Raw genomic sequence first — 20,944 nt, forward strand, 5'->3', positions numbered from 1 at the left:
CTCCTAGGCTGTCTTCATTTCTTTTCATTCTTTTTTCTTTAGTCTGTTCCGCAGCAGTGAAGTCCACCATTCTGTCTTCCAGGTCACTTATCCGTTCTTCTGCCTCAGTTATTCTGCTATTGATTCCTTCTAGTGTAGTTTTCATTTCAGTTATTGTATTGTTCATCTCTGTTTGTTTGTTCTTTAATTCTTCTAGGTCTTTGTTAAACATTTCTTGCATCTTCTCGATCTTTGCCTCCATTCTTATTCCGAGGTCCTGGATCATCTTCACTACCATTATTATGAATTCTTTTTGTGGAAGGTTGCCTATCTCCACTTCATTTAGTTGTTTTTCTGGGGTTTTATCTTGTTCCTTCATCTGTTATATAGCCCTCTGCCTTTTCATCTTGTCTATCTTTCTGTGAATGTGGTTTTTGTTCCACAGGCTGCAGGATTGTAGTTTTTCTTGCTTCTCCTGTCTGCCCTCTGGTGGTTGAGGCTATCTAAGAGGCTTGATGGGAGGCTCTGATGGTGGGTAGAGCTGACTGTTGCTGTGTCGGTCAGAGCTCAGTAAAACTTTAATCCACTTGACTGTTGATGGGTGGGGCTGGGTTCCCTCCCTGTTGGTTGTTTTGCCTGAGGCAACCCAACACTGGAGCCTACCTGGGCTCTTTGGTGGGGCTAATGACAGACTGGGGGGGGGCGCGGGGGGGCTCACGCCAAGGAGTACTTCCCAGAACTTCTGCTGCCAGTGTCCTTGTCCCCACGGTGAAACAGAGCCACCCCCCGCCTCTGCAGGAGACCTTCCAACACTAGCAGGTAGGTCTGGTTCAGTCTCCCCCAGGGTCACTGCTCCTTCCCCTGGGTCCCGATGCACACACTATTTTGTGTGCGCCCTCCAAGAGTGGGGTCTCTGTTTCCCCCAGTCCTGTTGAAGTCCTGCAATCAATTCGCACTAGCCTTCAAAGTCTGATTCTCTATGAATTCCTTCTCCCGTTGCCGGACCCCCAGGTTGGGAAGCCTGATGTGGGGCTCACGACCTTCACTCCACTGGGTGGACTTCTGTGGTATAAGTGTTCTCCAGTTTGTGAGTCACCCACCTACAGTTATGGGATTTGATTTTACTCTGATTGTGCTCCTCCTACCGTCTCATTGTGGCTTCTTCTTTGTCTTTGGATGTGGGGTATCTTTTTTGGTGAGTTCCAGTGTCTTCCTGTCAATGATTGTCCAGCAGCTAGTTGTGATTCTGGTGTTCTCGCAAGAGGGAGTGAGAGCACGTCCTTCTATTCCGCCATCTTGGTTCCTCTCTCAGTTTCAGTGTTTATTAAATAAAGAGGAGGTAGAAGATAGATGTGGGAACAGGCCAGGATCCCCTCCTCCTAACTACACATATGCAGACATACAGACACAACTGAGAAAATGACAGGGACAATTCAGGGGACAGACTGAAGGGCAGAGGGAAACAGCACCCTCCGAGAGTGGGCCCGAACCCAAGGGTGGGCTGAGACCTGGGCCAGCGGTAGGCGTTCTGAGAGGTTATGCTTGAGCAGCTTGGAGATGAGCTCCTGGGCTCCTGCGGGCATGGAAGGGGGGAACCTCAGGTCCACCTTGATGATACACCGTTGCGTCTTGTTTTGGGAAGCGCTCTTGAAGGGGGGCGTTTCCCACCAGCAGCTCGTAGCAGAGCACTCTGATGCACCACAGATCCACCTTCTCGTTGTGCATGCGCCCCTCAGTCATCTCTGGGGGCATGTAGTCCAGAGTGCCACACATCGTCTTCCTCCTCAGGGAGGGGGCGTGCACAGACCAGCCGAAGTCGGCAATCTTCGGCTCTCCCTGGAGCCCCAAGAGCAGATTCTCTGGCTTTACATCTCTGTGAATCACCTTCTTCCCGTGGCAGTATATCAGAGCATCTGCCAGCTCCTCCATGATCGTGGCTGTTCGCTTCTCGTCAAAAGTGCGGCTTTTCTGCAGGTTCTTATAGAGCTTCCACTGGGAGGGCATACTCCAGAATCAAGTAGATCCTTTGCCGGTCATAGAAGTAGCTGTAGAGATGCAAGGTGTTGGGATGCTGCAGATGGGCCTGGGTTTCAGTCTCCCTGCGCAGCTGGTGCTCCACACCCTCCTTCTCTATCTGAGACTTGAAGAGGACTTGGAGTGCCACGATGAAATGGCTTTTCTTCTCCCAAGCCCAGTACACATTTCCAAACTTGCCTTTGCCCAGAGGACGCCCAATCTCAAAGTCGTCAATTGGGAAGGAACAGATTGAGAAGCTGGGGGTCCCACTGCTGTTCTCCACCACCTTCTGGACAGGGGCACTGTGGGCTGGGCATTGGAGCAGCTCATGAGGACAAGTGCAGATGGGGTGACAGGCTCCTTCCGGAGGACTCTCTGGGGCAGGGTGTTGAGGCCAGACTGAGCCATCTGCTGGCCGTAGGGCCATGCACAGACAGGCTCCTTATGGATCCTTAGAGGGAAAGGGGGAGGGAACTGGAGCCCATGGCACAGCCCACCCCCCTGGCCACTGGCAAACGACTGAACCTGCCTCTGTTACTTCATTTAAATTTCTCTTGTTCAACAGTTGTCCCCAGCCTTCTCTCTTTTCAACTGGTCTAGAGAAGGGGGCTGCTTAGAATTTGAAATTGCTATACCATATCTTTATGATGACTTCTGAAGACTGAGCCTAGCTTCTAGGAAAAGGGAACAGATTTATAAAGGTAATCTAGTGAGGTGCAGTGACTTCTGTGTTGTTTCTTGTGTGAATTGCCAACTGGTGGTTGATCCTGAGCCATGGCCCCCAAATGCATACGCAGCCTGGCATCCTGGACAGTAGAGCCCTCTGTGAAATCAGCCAGCTGGCCACAGACCAGAATTTGGGCTCCGAAACAAGCCTCCGACTTGAGGGAGATTGATGTCATCTGCTTTATCCTGTGCCCCCAACCTCATTGTTCAACACAACGTGTGGGAAATCAAGGGACTAGTTGTTAAGAAAGAACAAGGCTTTGTTTGTGCCTGAAAGGGTCACGCTGGAGGTTTTTACCGTAAATAACTTTGGAACAGTATGAAAAAAAACATTTGATCTGGCTTCACCCCCGCAGCAGTATTGTTAGGGCAGCAACTGGTCTTTCCTTCTCATTCCCCTCCCTTCCTCCCTCTCTTTCTCCAGCTTTCTCCCCCCGCCCACCCCCGCAACCCCCCAATTCCCACCCCCCTAGTCAAGTATGACGTATTGCCTATGTTGAGTTAATGTCCTAAATGCTGATAGAAGCAGGAGAGCATCTATCCATTATCATACCAGTGCCTGGAAATTTTCCATGTCTAGTTTTCAGTACTTCTATAAGCCTTCTTAAACTACTTCTGTGCTGTGCTCTGCCATTGCTGAATCGTGTTGGAAATTTGAAAGAATTTAGTGTTGCTAAATGCTGCTTATGGCCTTTCTAAGTTTGACTTTGTTCTGGGTAAAATCTAGATGTGATCCTTTGATTTCAGGGATGCTGTTGGTAGACTTGGTACTTGCTCTTGTTTGAAAGATCAGAGTAAATTTGTTTTCTGCCCATTAAATATAGCTTCTGGGCTGACAGAGTCGTCCATGTTCTTAGTGTGTAGTACTTGTGGTAGTCTCTTGAAAGTATTTCTGATACTATTTTTCTAGTGTAAAACTGCAGCATCTTCAGTGATTTGGTGTTCTTTCTGATTGGAGTAATAGACCCCACAGTTTAAGAGTCATCGTGAACTCTTAGCAAATGAAGCGTATAGACCCACAAGCCCTGATCATTATATATGCACCCACAGTCCTCTCTTCTCCTCTCCCCACACTTAATGTTATTGGGTCCTTCATGTAGTTTATTATTTATTGGGTAAAACACTTGCAGGAATTGCTGAAGTCATCTGGTATTTCTTTCTATCCCCTGTTAGCAGCTAAACTGATTCGTTGAATACCTGCTTTGTTAGGCTTTTTTTTTTTTTAATTTATTTATTTATTTTTGGCTGTGTTGGGTCTTCGTTTCTGTGCGAGGGCTTTCTCTAGTTGCAGAGAGTGGGAGCCACTCTTCATGGCGGTGCGCGGGCCTCTCACTGTCGCGGCCTCTCTTGTTGCGGAGCACAGGCTCCAGACGCGCAGGCTCAGTAGTTGTGGCTCGCTCAGTAGTTGTGGCTCACGGGCCTAGTTGCTCCGCGGCATGTGGGATCTTCCCAGACCAGGGCTTGAACCCGTGTCCCCTGCATTGGCAGGCAGATTCTCAACCACTGCGCCACCAGGGAAGCCCAGGCATTTTGTATCTCTTCCGTTTTTAAATCTTACTGCTGCTTCCTTGAGGTTTACCTATCTGTCTTTTCCTATCTCCATGCAACAACCATTTAGGCCCTAGTCATCCCTGGGTTTAGTCGATGCAGACTACTTTATCTAGTTTGCCATCCGTTAGCACTTTTAGATTGAAAGTATGGTTAGTGACCTAATTGTTTGTGGAGTTCTGAGTTATCACTAGCAAGCAGTTACCATAATAGCAAAAATGCTAACAGTAACAACGACAATGATAATAATAACACTTACTGAGTGCTTGCCAACTGCCAAACACTGTTCTAGGCACTTTACCTATATTAAATTTAATTTTCAGAGTAACCTCGTAAAGTACATACTCTTGTTCTTATTTTACATATGAGGCTCAGAGAGGTTAAGGAACATATCCAAGGCCTTACAGCTAGTAAGTGGCACAACTGTGATTTGAACACCAACCTGAGGCCTGACTCTAGAACCTTCAGTCTAACTACTATGCTGTACTGTCTCTCAAAAGGAGAAAAGGGTAGGTGTTTCTGTTTTGGCTCATTTTTGTTCAATGTATAGAGCTTCTCCAAGGGACTTGGCTGTTTCTGAATTCCTGAGTTAGTCATTCAGGAGCTACAAGGTTGATGGTTAGCCTTAAAATAATATGTACACATTGTGTACTCAGTATTATACCCCAGACTGGTCATAAACCTGAGGAAGACAGAGTGCAGGTAGGAGCCTATGTGAAGGAAATTACATCTTCAGAGTTTCACCAACTACACTAAAGCTGCAAGCTGATTGACCTCTGCTGCTATGGTAGCACGCCCGGAAAGACGTGGATTTGGCTTTTGGGTTTTAACATATTCTTGGACTGGTGGGGTATGGAGCTGATTCAGCAAATGAAAGCAATGTGTGACCTGTGCCATTAGAAAGACACAGACTTGCCACCTCCCCCATACATCATATGTCATTTTACAAGGGTAGGTATAGACTTGTCCAAATTAACTATTTGTATTTACAACATAAAAAGTATATGAAAATGTTTGTTTACTTGCTTGGCTTTGATTATAAATTTCTTGAGAATCTGGAGGTGTATGTGTATATGTGTGTGTGTGTGTGTGTGTGTGTGTGTATGTATGTGTTTGACTTCATCTTTCTGAATAGTAATTTTTTTACATAAGCTTTTTATCTTAGAACAGTTTTAGATTTACAGAAGAACAGTGAAGATAATACAGTTCCCATATACCCCACACCCAGTTTCCCCTCTTGTTAATGTCTTATGTTAGTATGATACATTTTGTCTGTCACAATGAACAAGTATTTATACATTATTATTAACTAAATTCTATACTTTATTCAGATTTCCTTAGTTTTTACCTAATGTCCTTTTTTCCTGTCCCAGGATCCCATCCTGGATATATTACATTTAGTCGTATTTCTTTGGGCTCCTCTAGATTATGACAGTTTCTCAGATTTTCCTTGTTTTTGACAGCCGTTTGAGTTTTGAGGAGTACTGGTCAAGTATTTTGTAGGATACCCCTCTATTGGGATTCATCTGATGTTTTCCTCATGATGAAACTGGTATTAAGGGTTTTGGGGAGGAAGACCACAAAGGTAAAGGGTCATTTTCATCATATCATATCAAGGGAGCATATTGTCAGCATGAATTATCACTGTTATGTTGACCTTGATCATCTGGCAGAGGTAGTGTTTGTCAGGTGTCTCTGCTGTAAAGTTACTTCCCCCCGCCCCCCCTGCCCTTTCTGTGCTGTGCTCTTTGGAAGGAAGTCACTATGTGCAGCCCACACTTGAGTGGGGAGTTATGCTTGACCTCCTTGAGGGTGCTGTTTCTACATAAATTATCTGAGAGTGTTCTGCATGGGAGATTTTTCTCTTCTCCCCGGCTTGCTTGTTTGTTTGCTTGTTTAGTCATTTATATCATTATGGATTCCTGGGTGTTTATTTTATATTTTGGATTACAGTCCAACACTGCTTTATTTTGTTGCTCAAATCGTTACAGCTTTGGCTGTTGGGAGCTCTTTCATTTGGCTCCTGTGTCCCTTTGACAAACCCCTGTTGTTTTTTGTCTTGTTTTGTTTTCGAGCGCTTCTTTACTTTCTGGCACTACAAGATGCTCCAGGCTCATCTTGTGTATTTCTTGCCCCAGTCCTGGGGTCAGCCATTTCTCCAAGGAGCCCTGGTTCCCTTTTATTGGAGAATGGTATTAGAAACCAAGATCTGGATGGGTAGTATTATTTCTAAGGTATCTTTTCCTGACACTTTTTTTTTTTTTTCCAAACACGCTTGTGGTAGCAGCAAGTGGCCAAAAGTAGTCCCAGCCTTCTTGCAACTTTAATTTTATTTATTTATTTATTTATTTATGGCTGCATTGGGTCTTCGTTTCTGTGCGAGGGCTTTCTCCAGTTGCGGCAAGCGGGGGCCACTCCTCATCGCGGTGCGCGGGCCTCTCACCATCGCGGCCTCTCTTGTTGCGGAGCACAGGCTCCAGACGCGCAGGCTCAGTAATTGTGGCTCACGGGCCTAGTTGCTCCGTGGCATGTGGGATCTTCCCAGACCAGGGCTCGAACCCGTGTCCCCTGCATTGGCAGGCAGATTCTCAACCACTGCGCCACCAGGGAAGCCCTCTTGCAACTTTAGAGTAAGGCTGAGAATTCCCTGAGCAGCAAGAGGAGCTAGGATGGGGAGAGAGGTGGTGGTGCTAAAGAGCAGAGGCCCGGGGTTCTCGAGCATTCATCCAGTTCCTTCAGGTCCCACCTCTGCATTAGGTCAGGCAGATTGTTATGGAGGGTCACTAAAGGCATCCATCTGAATTGTATTTCTGTCTTTAGCAAGGCCGTGGTTGAAAGTGGAGAGGCTAATATTGGTCACAGTCCTTTCACAAGAACCTTCCTGATAAGTTGTTCTTGTTTAGTTCCAGGAAAATTATCTCTGAAGATAAATTTGTGAGCTTTCATCAGAAAACAAATGATGTGTAACCCAACTTGTTTCTCTCTTAATCTTGGCTTCCAGAAAACTGAGAGCCAAATTTATTATCCAGATACCATTTGCTTAGTTCAGGTTCTTGATAGTGCCTATTAGTTTCTTCCTCCAGGTGAACTCTATTCCTTAATTCCTAATTGCTTTATTTGCCTAGTGTTTGGGCCTAAGCTACTTAAAGATCCTTTTGAAGTAGGCAGGGTATTATCTTGAATGTGTGGTCAAGGAAGGGGGGCACGCTTCAGGAGCAGAAGAACTGCTCGAGAACCTGTTTTCTCTGGCCACTGCCTAGAATCGTCCAAGAAAATCCAATTCTAAATGAGTCTGTTTTCCCAGTGGACCTGTATTCTCACATATTTGATGGTTTTGGTGTGAGTATTCACATATTCTTGACATCAGCTACTGTGCATGTACAGTTAACACTTTCTTCCCTACTTTATAAGTTGTGAACTTTGGTTTGCTTTTCTTCAGAAGGTGTTATCTAGAAACAAATCTTTATTACTTCCCATTCCTTGATGTCATATGGGCAAATTTTATGCCTTGATATTACCTTTGTTTAAGAACTTTACAGTAAATTTTATGTGTTTTTTATTGTTAAGGGGGAATCCTTTAAGGGTTTGCTGTTATAGTAGGTGAAAGTGGCAGTTATCATATTCCCAAGGTGGTTCTGTAGTAGAATTTAAGAAGAAAAAATAAAACCTCTCAATTTTTGAGAAACCAGATGATCTTTTAAAGTGATCCGTAATCAGAGCATTTTAATGAAAGAAATTTAAAACCATCATTTCGGCCTATTAGACTTTGCCGGCTCTGGCTAGTCACTGAGATTTGCCCAGTTTTCTATTCCCTGATTTTAGCTACCTGCTGATTTATGTAAGTATGCTGGGGTTAGGGCATGTGATTTTTTTCTTTCTTTCTTAAGGTCAGTGGCTTGGCCCCTTAATAGCTGCAAAGTTACGAACTACGTGGGAAACCTGATTTTCAGAAAAGTTCTGCGATCTGTTAGAATCCCCAACAGTCTATAAGAGCCTAGCTTGAAGGTTAGATTATCAAGTTGCCTGTCTGGATTTCCAAATATCTGGATAGATACCTTTATATAGTTGTGTCAACTGAAGGTCATAGGGAGTATAGAAATGTGGAGACACTGATGGAAATGTGATCATTATCACACACTCTTTCCAGGAGGTAAATTTCATGCTGATAAATGGTATAGGCAATGATGGGTGCTTTGCCTTCAGCCTCTTGTAACATATTTGCGTCTTTAGTATATTTTCAGATGTCATAGAAAGAACCAACAATGCAAGTGGTTCTACCATGATTGTAGTTCCTCAGTACAGTGTAGAAGAAGACAATTTAAACAATTTTTACTCCTTCCGAGAACCAGTTGGAAGTGTGGATTGTATTCGAGTCTTTCAGAAGAACATGGCAGACTTCTTAATTCATTTTGCAAAGTACCCAATGAAGGATTTTTGCCACTGCTTAATAGTTTTCTGACCTGTACCTAGGATCCTTTGTCATCTAAAGAGGCTCCTGTCCTTAAATAATCTTTTTTTCTTTTTTAATTATTTTTTATTTATTTATTTTTTTGACTGTGTTGGGTCTTCGTTTCTGTGCGAGGGCTTTCTCCAGTTGCGGCGAGCGGGGGCCACTCTTCATCGCGGTGCGCGGGCCTCTCACTGTCGCGGCCTCTCCCGTTGCGGAGCACAGGCTTCAGATGCACAGGCTCAGTAGTTGTGGCTCACGGGCTTAGTTGCTCCGCGGCATGTGGGATCTTCCCAGACCAGGGCACAAACCCGTGTCCCCTGCATTGGCAGGCAGATTCTTAACCACTGCGCCACCAGGGAAGCCTAAATAATCTTTTTTGAAGAACCCTTTTAAAATCTTAGGAGAATGCAAAGAGATCATAAGCTATTCTTCTAGGAAATAACCTGGTTGGGCAAATTTATGCCAAGTCTTGTAAGTCTGATTAAGTTGAATTGCCCTTTGTTTGGCTTTTTCTTTTAGTTGATAATTCAGGAAAAGTATCACATGAACAAGAGGCCTTTAGGAATTTTCAGGGCCAAATATTCCCATGCAGATTGTTTATTTATTGCTGACTTCAAGGCCTCTACCTTGTGGCCGCCTGCTAATCCCTCTAAGGTGGAGAATGCAGACTGAACAGTGCCATGTCCCACTCAAGAGGACTCTCAGACTCTCTGACTTGCACCAACCCAAAGAATCCATCAGATTCTGTTAGTCTTTCTTGGCTTCTGTGCATTCCACTTCTTTCAGCCATTCCTGCTGTGGGGCTGCAACATGGAATTTGGAAAGAGCATAGCTTTTAGACCCTGTCTTCAAATCTACATACACAGTTTATTAGCTCTGTGATAATGAACAAGTTACTAAGTTTCTGCCTCAGTAAAATAGGGATAATAAGACTGGCCTCTCTGGGATTGTTGTGAGGATTAAAGACTATGTAGGTAAAGTTTATAACATAATTTCTACAACATAATTCCTTTATCCCCTCATCCTTCCAAACCACTCAATTGTAGACCCCAGACCTAAATCATATAATACTTTTCTTTGCTCCTGCATCCTGGCTGCTAGGTGCAGCCACTAGAAATCCATGGTCCCTGATCTCAGCTCTCACCTCAGTGCTGCCGAACAGTTCTTTCGTGTGATTTTAGCCAGCTTTCTTCCTGTCCTATGCAGAGGTCAGATATTGGTGGCCCAGAAGTTGGTTCTATAGACATTTTTTGTTTGGCCTTGAGATAGTTTTTCAAATGTTGGGATTGGTTGTGAGGATTTAAAAACTAGGAGATTTCAAATAGCAGTTAAAATGTTTAGGTTCGTTTGGAGAATTAGATTGTCTGAAAAGCTGGCGTGCCATGGTAGTAATTGGTTTCTCCCTTGAGACAGGCCTGTCTCCTGTTTGCCACATTGTTCACCACACCCCGTGGACTTGTGCTGGCCCATTAGACTCAGTTTATGCTGCTTGCTTGGTCGTTGTGGGCATTCACTTTTTGGTCTTGTCCTGTGGGCTCTCCGGTTTTTTTGTTTGTTTGTTTTAAAATATTTATTTATTTATTTAGCTTGCACCGGGTCTTAGTTGCGGCGTGCGGGATCTTCCTTGCGGCGTGCTTGCGGGATCTAGTTCCCCGACCAGGGATCAAACCCGGGCCCCTGCATTAGGGGCACAGAGTCTTACCCACTGAATCACCAAGGAAGTCCCCGGGCTCTCCGTTTTTATTTTATTTATTTATTTATTTTTATTTATTTATTTTTTCTCCATTTTTAAAATTCCTCAAATGTGGCCCCTTCTCTCCATACACAAAGTCTTCATCATCTCTAACCTGGAGTACTGGGTTAGTGTCCTAACACATCTTCTTATCTCTAGTATTGTCCCTCTTGAGTCTGTCTTCACAGTGTTATCAGATTTATCTTTATAAACTGCAAGTTGAATCACATCACTCTGGTTTCAAATTCTTCATTGCCTTTCCACTTTGTGCGCAATAAATGCCTTAGCATGATGTTGTAGTTCTACATGATCTGGCTAGTATCTCTCCAGCCACTTAACCTCTCTGTGCCTCAGTTTCCTCCTGTGGAACATGGGAGAAAAAATACTTCTTACCTGTAGGGTTATAGTGAAGATCAAGTTAAAAATGCATATACAGCCCTTGGCACAGTACTCAGCATTTAGTAAGTGCTTAATAAATATTAGCTATTAGTGTTATGATGATACCATGTTTTTGTTCTGTTTTGTTTTTCTGGACCTAAGCCTTCATATTTGCTGTCTCTTCTACCCTGAATGTCTTTACTCCTATTCTTCCCTTGATTGCAACTCATCCTTCATGACTCAGCTCCTGTGTCACCTCCTCCACGATACACTCTGTGACCCTCCATAATCCCATGGCACAGACGCGCTCTCCACACTGCAGTGAAGTTGTCTCATTTCTTATTCTTCTCCTATTTATACTCTTAAGCCCTTCGAAGATGGGAACCATCTTCCACATCCTATTTCTCCAGTGACCAGTGCAGATCCAGGCATCTTAAATGTTTGACAAATTAATGAATGATCAACATCATTCATGGCAGAAGATACTTGGTTAATATTACTGCTGTTACTCTTAGGGAATTTAGATGTGCCATAAAACCTTTTTTATTAACCCATCATTTCAAATTTGTCTAGCAGTGATAACTATTCTTTCATTACGTTTTTCTTCCCAAAACTGAAATAACTTTATTTCTGACCATAAGTGATACATACCTTTGTAGAAAAAAAAGTATAAAGAAATCTCACTACTCAGAAATAACTAGTGTTATTAAAGTGCTTTAAATATATAGGTTTATATGTATACTACTCAATTTTTGTATTTAAAATCTCATCTATAATTGAATCCTGTTTTACAAACAGCATTAGAACGTCAAGTTTAATATAATGAATCCACTATTTTTGTGTTCTACATTTCAAGTAGCTTCCTGTCTTAGGTCATGAAATGTGCCTTCTGCCAAGACAACCATGTGCTCTAGAAAAGAAGCCTGAGACCCAGTCTGTCATATTACTGTGTCAAGGCCTTGCTTTATATGCGACCGTTCACTTACCAATATATGCCGCTTCGTCTGTGCTTACAGGCCATTCTGTAGGAATGGAGCGGTTTAAGTTTGGAAAACTAGAGCCAACAACCTGGAAGACAGGAATTATCATTTGTAGAAGCCAAAGATGTCTTTTTTAGGAGTAACTTCTTGTTTATCCCCCTGCCTTCCCCCACCCCTTGTAGCCATTGACATAATCCACATAAAATCTGCAGGAATAGCTCCCCCAGATTTTTCCTCCAGGCATGCCTTCTTTTCCTTCGCTCCTTGTGTCAGGTGCTCCATTTCCACTCTCCACCCACCACCACCCCCCTGCCCCGCCCCGCCCCGCCCCACGTGTCAAGATTTGTTTTATACAGGAAATGTGTTCTTATATATCTTTCTCCTTTTTGTAGTATATTCTTTCGGTAATTGTCCACTTCCATTTTCCCTTTCTAGGAAATGATACCGGTCTACGTTCTATAAAGTGAACTTCTGCTAATAAACCCACTTTATATCAACTATATCGACTGTGTGAAATTTGCTGTATTTGGGTTTCACCTTCTAATCCAATTCCTGTCTTTGGGAATGGTTGGACCATAGTGATCATAACAGACTGTCTTTTTTTTTTTTTTGATACATTTATTTATTTTATTTATTTATTTTTGGCTGCGTTGGGTCTTTGTTGCTGCGTGCGGGCTTTCTCTAGTTGCGGCGAACGGGGGCTACTCTTCTTCGTGGTGCGTGGGCTTCTCATTGTCGTGGTTTCTCTTGTTGCAGAGCACGAGCTCTAGGTGCGCAGGCTTCAGTAGTTGTGGCACGCGGGCTTCAGTAGTTGTGGCTCGCGGGCTCTAGAGCGCAGGCTCAGTAGTTGTGGCGCACGGGCTTAGTTGCTCCGCGGCATGTGGGAGCTTCCCGGACCAGGGCTCGAACCCGTGTCCCCTGCATTGGCAGGCGGATTCTTAACCACTGCGCCACCAGGGAAGCCCTAGACTGTCTTTGATAGACAGTGTTACTTTCCATTTCTCCAGTTTCTATAAGTTCTCTTCCCGAGTATTATTTGCTGCCTGTTCTTACTTACTTTTTACTTTTAGATTACAGATTCTGCTGGCCATATTCTGTACTCCAAGGAGGATGCAACCAAGGGGAAATTTGCCTTTACCACTGAAGATTATGACATGTTTGAAGTGTGTTTTGAGAGCAAGGGTAAGTAAATCAGAGTATTTTCCCTGAATTAAGCATCATCTTCTAAGCAAGTTAGAGCATGAACTTTCTCTCTTGGTCTGGGCAGGAAGAGGAAATGAAACCTACATTTGCTGGAGTGCACACACATATAAGTGAAAGTTGGCAAATTGGTAGAGTTCTTCATGTGCAGGAGTAGGCATTTCTTGAATGCTGTGATATACTTGGCTTGAATGATAGAGTTGAATTTGGTATAGATGCTAGAAAATAGTGCATTTATATGCTAGTGACGTGTTTTCTTTGGGATTAGAAGTAGGGTCTGTCTGACAAATAATGTATCGTCAGAAGCAGTTTCAATCTCCAGGGCACTTGCTATTTCCTAGTCCTGATAACTTGCTGTGGCTTCTTCTGTGCATCTCAAGGCCAAGAGTCCTTAGTAACTTTTAGGCTGATTGATTACCTGATGGCTTCTGTGCTCAGTGGTTGGGGAAAAAGCAGATAGATGCCTTTTCACTCCCTATTCTTCAGCTTCAAGGACACCAGACTCTAAAAGCTGTATGCATTTATACCTGTTATATTACTTGGGACCCTTTGGGGCTGCAGGACACAAAAACATAACTCAAACTGGCTTAAAGAGGAAGAAGAGAAAGACCATGTGACTCTCTGAACCGGGAAGTCTACAGTGTGGTACTGACTTCAGGCAGGGCTGTATCTTGGGGTTTTAACGGTATCATTGGAACCTTACATTGTTTTTAGTGCTTCCTCTTTTTGCCTCCATTTGACTTTATTCTCAGGCTTTCTCTGTATGGTAGCAAAAGGACTCCTGGCAATTTTACATTTATAGAATGTTCAGAACATACGATCCTAGAAGAAAAGCAAGCACCTTTGCCAACACCTCCAACATATTCCCAGGAATAACAAAAGAACCAGCTGCTTTCAACAGTTAACCAGAAATTGACCCCTGATCTAAAGTGGGTCAATTTAGCCTAAAAGCTAAGGGAGTTTGCCTGAAGTAAATGGAATAATAGATTAAGAATAGAAAATTAAAAGACTGTAATCATGACTGATACCCTTCTCCCTGCCCCCACCCCTGCCAGTTCCAGGATGTCTCAACAGTATTCTAGACATTTCCACATAGTTGTGCTATTCTTACCTCAAAACTCAGACATCTAAGACTGTATTCATGACCTACTCTTTCAAATTAGTTCCCCTCACTCATCAGTATTAACACCATCCTTCCAGTTACTTGGGCTCACATATTTGAAATTACATACTTTTGTCCTTTCCAGTCTGTCATCAAGTTATGCTGATACTTCTTTCAAAATACCTCCTGTATCTGCCACCACACAGATCTGAACTCTAATCTTTCAAATCATGGATTATGTCATTAGCCTTCTAACTGATATCCCTGCTTTTAATATATCCAAATACTGCCACCAGATATATCTCCTAAAACACATCTTTCATTATGTCAGTCCTTTTTCAAAAGCTTTCCCTTCTTTGTAGTGGCAGTAATATTCCTGTTCTATAGAATGAAACACAGAATCATGAAATTCTCAAGCTAGAAGGGATTTTAGGCATCATGGCTTTTAATAGTCTTTATACTCCTGCTCCATCCAACCTTATCTTCCTCTGCCCATCAGGCCCCAGTCATTCTGGTTTGCTCTGCCTTCTAAACATGTCACATTTATTCATTTGTTGGAATGCTCTCTTCCCATATGAACATAGATTTACCTTTAGTTTTGGGGTTTTTTTGTTTTTCTTTTTTAATATTTATTTATTTGTTTGTTTCGGCTGTGCCAAGTCTTAGTTGCCCCACGCGGGATCTTTGTTGCGGCGTGTTTAGTTGTGGCATGCAGACTTCTTAGTTGCAGCATGCGGACTCTTAGTTGAGGCATGCATGTGGGACCTAGTTCCCCTACCAGGGCTCGAACCCGGGCCCCCTGCACTGGGAGCATGGAGTCTTACCCACTGGACCAAAGGGAAGTCCCTACCTTTAGTTCTTTTAGAATGCATTCCTCAGCCGTTCTAGTCTGCTTGATATCTCAATCAGTTGATTGATTCATCCATCACTGTTCTAGGTGTTGGGGATATAGCAGTGAATAAAACAGAAGTCTCTGTTCTCAGTGGAGCTTACATTTTCATTGGAGCAAGCAGACAATAGACAAATATAAGTCAACTGGGGGCTTCCCTGGTGGTGCAGTGGTTAAGAATCCACCTGCCAATGCGGGAGACACAGGTTCGAGCCCTGGTCCAGGAAGCTCCCACATGCCGCGGAGCAACTAAGCCCCCGTGCCACAATTACTGAGCCTGCGCTCTAGAGCCCGCGAGCCACAACTACTGAAGCCTGTGCACCTAGAGCACATGCTCTGCAATAAGAGAAGCCTGCACACCACAACAAAGAGTAGCCCTTGCTTGCCTCAACTAGAGAAAAGCCCGCGTGCAGCGACGAACACCCAATGCAGCCGTAAATAAATAGATTTATGTATTTATTTATTTATTATTTTTTTTAAAAAGTCAGATGGTAATGAGGGCTTTGGAGAAAAAGCAAACACCTTAAGATGCTGAGCATGTCTCAGAAACAGCAAGGAGGTCAGTGTGGCTTCCTCTGAATAGTGCATCACTTACTGATTGGATTGTTTATTTAAGTATTTGAATATATATATCTCTCACACACACAGCCTTGTGTTGTTTAAGTGTCTCATGTGTATATCTTACATTCCCAATTTTGAGCTCCTTGAAGGCACAGATTATCTTTTGTTCTGAATTTCTTATATGCTGATGCTGTGCATGTAAATGCCTAGGAACTAGTTCAAAAATGTGTGTGTATATATGTATAAATGTATGTGTAAACACACGTTATAGCCAGCACTCAATTTCTAGTTTCATTTGTGTTTATTCAGCTGTTTATTCTGTTATGAAGACCTGATACCTTGTAGTCTTTGGAGCACCTTTTAAAAGATTGTCTATTTGTCAGGCAAATGCAGAGAGAAATTTCAAAGGGTCTTTTTACAAGGGAGACCCTTTATGGTCATGATGTCAGCTATGGGGATAGGCTGGCTGTTCTGTGCAAGAAATTGTATGGTCTGGACTCAGATGGTCTGTGGTTTTGTGGTTTCATTCGTGTTTGAATAATGCTAAAGCTGTGCTGTGGCAAACAGAGATAGTGGGAAGAGTCTGTTAGGAAGAGAATATCTTGATCATTCGGACCAGGCGGAGCTGTGAGCTGCTTGGATTTCACAACTTTTTAAGTGAGGAAGGAGAAACAAATATTTGCATTGAATCTCTTATGGGCAGTGCTGTGATCAGGATTGCACATTGGATTTGGGAGAAGAGACCTCTCTGGGTGTCACTTTTTGTTTTGCTTTCTTTTGTTTTGGAAACCTAATTGGTTTAATGCTCAGAAGGTATCTGTGACTTGGCTTAGTTTCTTTCTTTTTCTTTTTTTTTAATAAATGTATTTATTTATTTTTGGCTGCATTGGGTTTCCATTGCTGCATGCGGGCTTTCTCTAGTTGCAGCAGACGGGGGCTGCCCTTTGTTGCGTGTGCAGGCTTCTCATTGTGGTGGCTTCTCTTTGTTGCAGAGCACGGGCTCTAGGCACGTGGGCTTCAGTAGTTGGGGCGCACGGGCTTAGTTGCTCCGCGGCATGTGGGATCTTCCCAGACCAGGGCTCGAACCGGTGTCCCCTGCATTGGCAGGCGGATGCTTAACCACTGCGCCACCAGGGAAGTCCTTGGCTTAGTTTCTTGATCCTACCTATTCAGTCTTATTTTATTGCTTTCAAATTGATCTTTCTAGTCTATCCAAAAGAACTTCTTTACTGTCTTTTAAACATGCCACAATCCTTTCAATAGCTGAGTCTTTGTTCATGTGTTCCCTTCTGTCCAGATACTTTGTCTGCCGTCAGGTGCTACCTCTCAAGTGAAGTCTGTCCACAACTAATCTCTTCCCTCTTCTAACCTTTGCTCCATAGCTGGGATTGCCTGAACCATTTTTGTTTTTTCCTTAAAGTTTTATATGCTTTGCATTTTCACTGTAGCTGGTATGCATATTTATGTCTTAGATGCCCATAGAATTATTTGAAGGCAGAGATTGCAATCTCCAGCACGGTTCTAGCACCTTGTGAGTTCTCAATGAGTAGTTTTTGAACTGACATTTCAGAAAATCTCCAGTGTTTCTCAGGGTACAGTACCATTCTCTATGGCTTATGGTCTCAGGAACCACGATGCTTAACTGGCAGTATTTCCCAAAACTCCTTATTTCATGCAGGCAGTTTTTAATTATACAAGTAATCAGGTGAATTCCAGGAGATTGAGACTGAGCAGTTTTCTGGGCCTCTTTTGAATCTTTCCCTTTCTCCTACTTGATGATTTAAGAATAGGATTCCTTTTGATCAAGCTGAATCAGATTATCTTTTCTAATATGAACATTGCTCTGTTGGTCCTACTATCCCAAATAGACTTTTCTGTTTGTAAGAAGTATCCCTGAGAATTTTACTCTTACTGTTAAGTTTCTTCTTGGGCTCTTCTAAAGGCTTTGTGGGAATAGTCCCATAACATTTTATTTACCTATGGAAATGGCCTTACATTGACCAAAATGTTTGAAATAAGTGGAATAGTAGACAAATCCTGTGTACTTTTCAGTACTCATATTTGTATTAAGTAAATTCAAGCTTAGCATATACCCAGTAATCCTTCTCTCAAAATTTCACAGGTCAACCTTTTCAGATGTGGCAATGTGCCTTTGCAGCCTAAGTTGGTGCCCACGACCTATTGGTCTATAGGCCACTCAGTTGTATGCTGTTGTGACTTTTATTTCCTAATCCAGTGAGCCTGTGTGTTTTCTCTTCCCCTGTTCTGTTCCTCTGTAGTACCAGCTGCATTATCTTGTGTCCTGCTCCCTCAGAGATGTTTGCCAGCAGCATGTTCTTGTCACTTTCTGGCACCCCACACAGATAGAGGCTTTGTCTGGAATGCTTGTGATTTTTAGCCAGAGCCAGGAATTTTCTGCAGCTGAGTAGGGGGAGGAGTTGCCGCTGTTTCCCTCTATTGAGAGGGTAGGGCTTAGGGAGAGGGAGGGTGGGTGGGTGATTTCCCGGAATTTTAAATATTCCGCACAATGAATCCTTTGATTTCTTTCTCAGGAACAGGGCGGATACCTGACCAACTTGTGATCCTAGACATGAAGCATGGAGTGGAGGCGAAAAATTACGAAGAGGTACGTCCTGCTGTAACAGCCAGTAGAGGCAGTAGCTTGCTGTTCTGTGAGGTTTCTGTGACCTAGTCAGGCCAACAGGCTGTGCTTTGCCCAGAAGGCTGTGGTTTTCTCAGCAGTCATGTGATAACCAGCTTGATATAAAAAGTTGTGTTAACAGCCTTGAACAATAATTCTGGCTGTGCTGTCAGCCAAATGACTGGACCAACTGTCCCATAGAAATGTTGGTGTGATAAAACTCAAGCCTATGCCATTAGTGCTCTTGAGGTGTCTGAAACCAGATATATATTTACAATTTTTAAAAGCTGGAATTCACTTATGTTAATGTTCAAGGTTAAGAAAAGTGATTTTTAAAAAAATTCCTATGGCTTTTATTCCCAGACTGACAGCTATATATATAGCTAGGGCATAGATTCAGTGCTGTTTTAGACTTGAACAGTTGTGCTGTCTTTGAGAAACACAATAATCAAAAGTAGCTTTTAGTTAAAATAATTTCAAGTTTTTCAAAGAGAGAGCAAGATGGAAGAAAAAACTGCAAGAGACTAGGAGTTTTGCTGACAGGAAGTATTGTAGAGAATAAAAATAGGCATTTATTTGGGTGGTAGGGAGGTGGAAGTGTGCATAGAATTAGGGGAAGGGAGACCAAGCCCTTTTAATCTCAATTATTGTGAGAGACTCTGGGGGCAGCACAAAATGGTTCTTCAAATGAAGAGCACCTTTGAAAAACCACAAGAACTATTTAAGACTGGAGGATTGATCTTTACAGAAAGATAAGAGTGTTTGTACCGAGATCAGTCTTTTTACAGCAGTACCTGAAGGCATGAAGAAGAGGTGGGGTACAGGAAATGTAAATGGCTTTTGAAGAATGTAAACTGAATAAACAAAGGAAAGTTGTTTTAAGTGATTTAAGAGAATTTTCTAGGAATGATGAAACAGGAGAAGTTGTTCTATCTTTGGTCAGAACTTGGAAGGGAAATATCCTAAAATGGAAGATTGGAAGCGACTGGCTGGTTCTACAACAGGAAGTAGTAGTACAATGATTGCAGCTTTCCAGGTCTTTCCTCTTTTTTCCTAGTTCATGTGTGTGTTCAATTGAACAAAACTAGACTGAGTTATTTGTAGGGAATAAACAGGAGCAAGTGATGCAGTTGTGAATGGAAGACAATTCCTAGTGAGACTTTGATTTGCTTGTTTCTGTCTCCAGGCTAGTTTAAGTAAAAGAAATAAAGCAAGAGCTTCTTTGTTTGATGAACTTAAGAGTAAACTGAAAAATCCAAGAATCCTAATTATATCTAAATAAGAGCATGTAAGTTAAAGCACTGTTGTACGGTATAAAACACTAAGAAAAATGTTGTATTATCATGCGGTAGAAGAATAGGTAAAATGATTTTCAGTTTTTGAGTACTGCTGCTATATTCTCAACCTCAGATTGGCTATTAGACATAGCTTGTTTTTCTCTAAAACAGATGGTATTATTGTGAGTTTACGTATAGAATGATGTGGACGTCACTATCGTATGGCATTTTTTTAAATTATTTTTTTAATATATCTTTATTGGAGTATAGCTGCTTGACAATACTGCACTAGCCTCTGTCGCACAACAGAGTGAATCAGCCACATGCACACATACATCCCCATGTCCCCACCCTCTTGAGCCTCCCTCCCACCCTCCCTATCCCGCCCCTCTAGGTCATTGCAAAACCGAGATGATCTCCCTGTGCTATGCAACTAACTGCTTCCCACTAGCTATTTTACATTCGGTAGTGTATATATGTCGATGCTACTCTCACTTCGCCCCAGCTTCCCCCTCCACCCCGTGTCCTCAAGTCCATTCTCTATGTCTACGTCTTTATTCCTGCCCTGCCACTAGGTTCATTAGTACCATTTTTTTTTAGATTCCGTATATATGCGTTAGCATACGGTATTTGTTTTTCTCTTTCTGACTTAACTTCACTCTGTATGACAGACTCTAGGTCCATCCACCTCACTACAAATAACTCAGTTTCATTTCTTTTATGGCTGAGTAATATTCCATTGTATATATGTGCCACATCTTCTTTATCCATTCATCTGTCGATGCACATTTAGGTTGCTTCCGTGTCCTGGCTATTGTAAATAGTGCTGCAACGAACATTGTGTTACATGTCTTTTTTTGAATTATGGTTTTCTTAGGGTATATGCCCAGTAGTGGGATTGCTGGGTCATATGGTAGTTCTATTTTTAGTTTTTTAAAAAACCTCCATACTGTTCGCCATAGTGGTTGTATCAATTTACATTCCCACCAACAGTGCAGGAGGGTTCCCTTTTTACCACACCCTTTCCAGCATTTATTGTTTGTAGGTTTTTTTGATGCTGGCCGTTCTGACCGTTGTGAGGTGATACCTCATTGTAGTTTTGATTTGCATTTCTCTAATAATTAGTGATGTTGAGCATCTTTTCATGTGCCTCTTGGCCATCTGTATGTCTTCTTTGGTGAAATGTCTATTTAGGTCTTCCACCCATTTTTTAATTGGATTGTTTGTTTTTTTGATATTGAGCTCCATTTGCTGTTTGTATATTTTGGAGATTAATCCTTTGTCCGTTGTTTCATTTGCACATATTTTCTGCCATTCTGAGGGTTGTCTTTTCGTCTTGTTTATGGTTTCCTTTGCTGTGCAAAAGCTTTTAAGTTTCATTAGGTCCCATTTGTCTATTTTTGTTTTTATTTGCATTACTCTAGGAGGTGGGTCAAAAAAGACCTTGCTGTGGTTTATGTCAAAG

General features: G+C 42.6%; 1 protein-coding gene and 1 pseudogene across 1 annotated transcript in view; one reads left to right on the forward strand and one right to left on the reverse strand.

Annotated features, from left to right (window-relative positions):
* TMED10 (transmembrane p24 trafficking protein 10) overlaps positions 1–20,944 on the forward strand; it is a 49,609-nt gene that overhangs the window by 11,817 nt on the left and 16,848 nt on the right. Inside the window, exons 2-3 of the mRNA XM_068542322.1 lie at positions 12,880–12,991; positions 18,114–18,187. Of these exons, the coding sequence (XP_068398423.1) occupies positions 12,880–12,991; positions 18,114–18,187 (186 nt within the window). The remainder of the gene's footprint in view (positions 1–12,879; positions 12,992–18,113; positions 18,188–20,944) is intronic.
* LOC137762164 (aurora kinase B pseudogene) lies at positions 1,413–3,706 on the reverse strand (annotated as a pseudogene).

Source organism: Eschrichtius robustus, chromosome 1 (genome assembly GCF_028021215.1).
Source record: "Eschrichtius robustus isolate mEscRob2 chromosome 1, mEscRob2.pri, whole genome shotgun sequence".
Lineage (NCBI taxonomy): Eukaryota > Metazoa > Chordata > Mammalia > Artiodactyla > Eschrichtiidae > Eschrichtius > Eschrichtius robustus.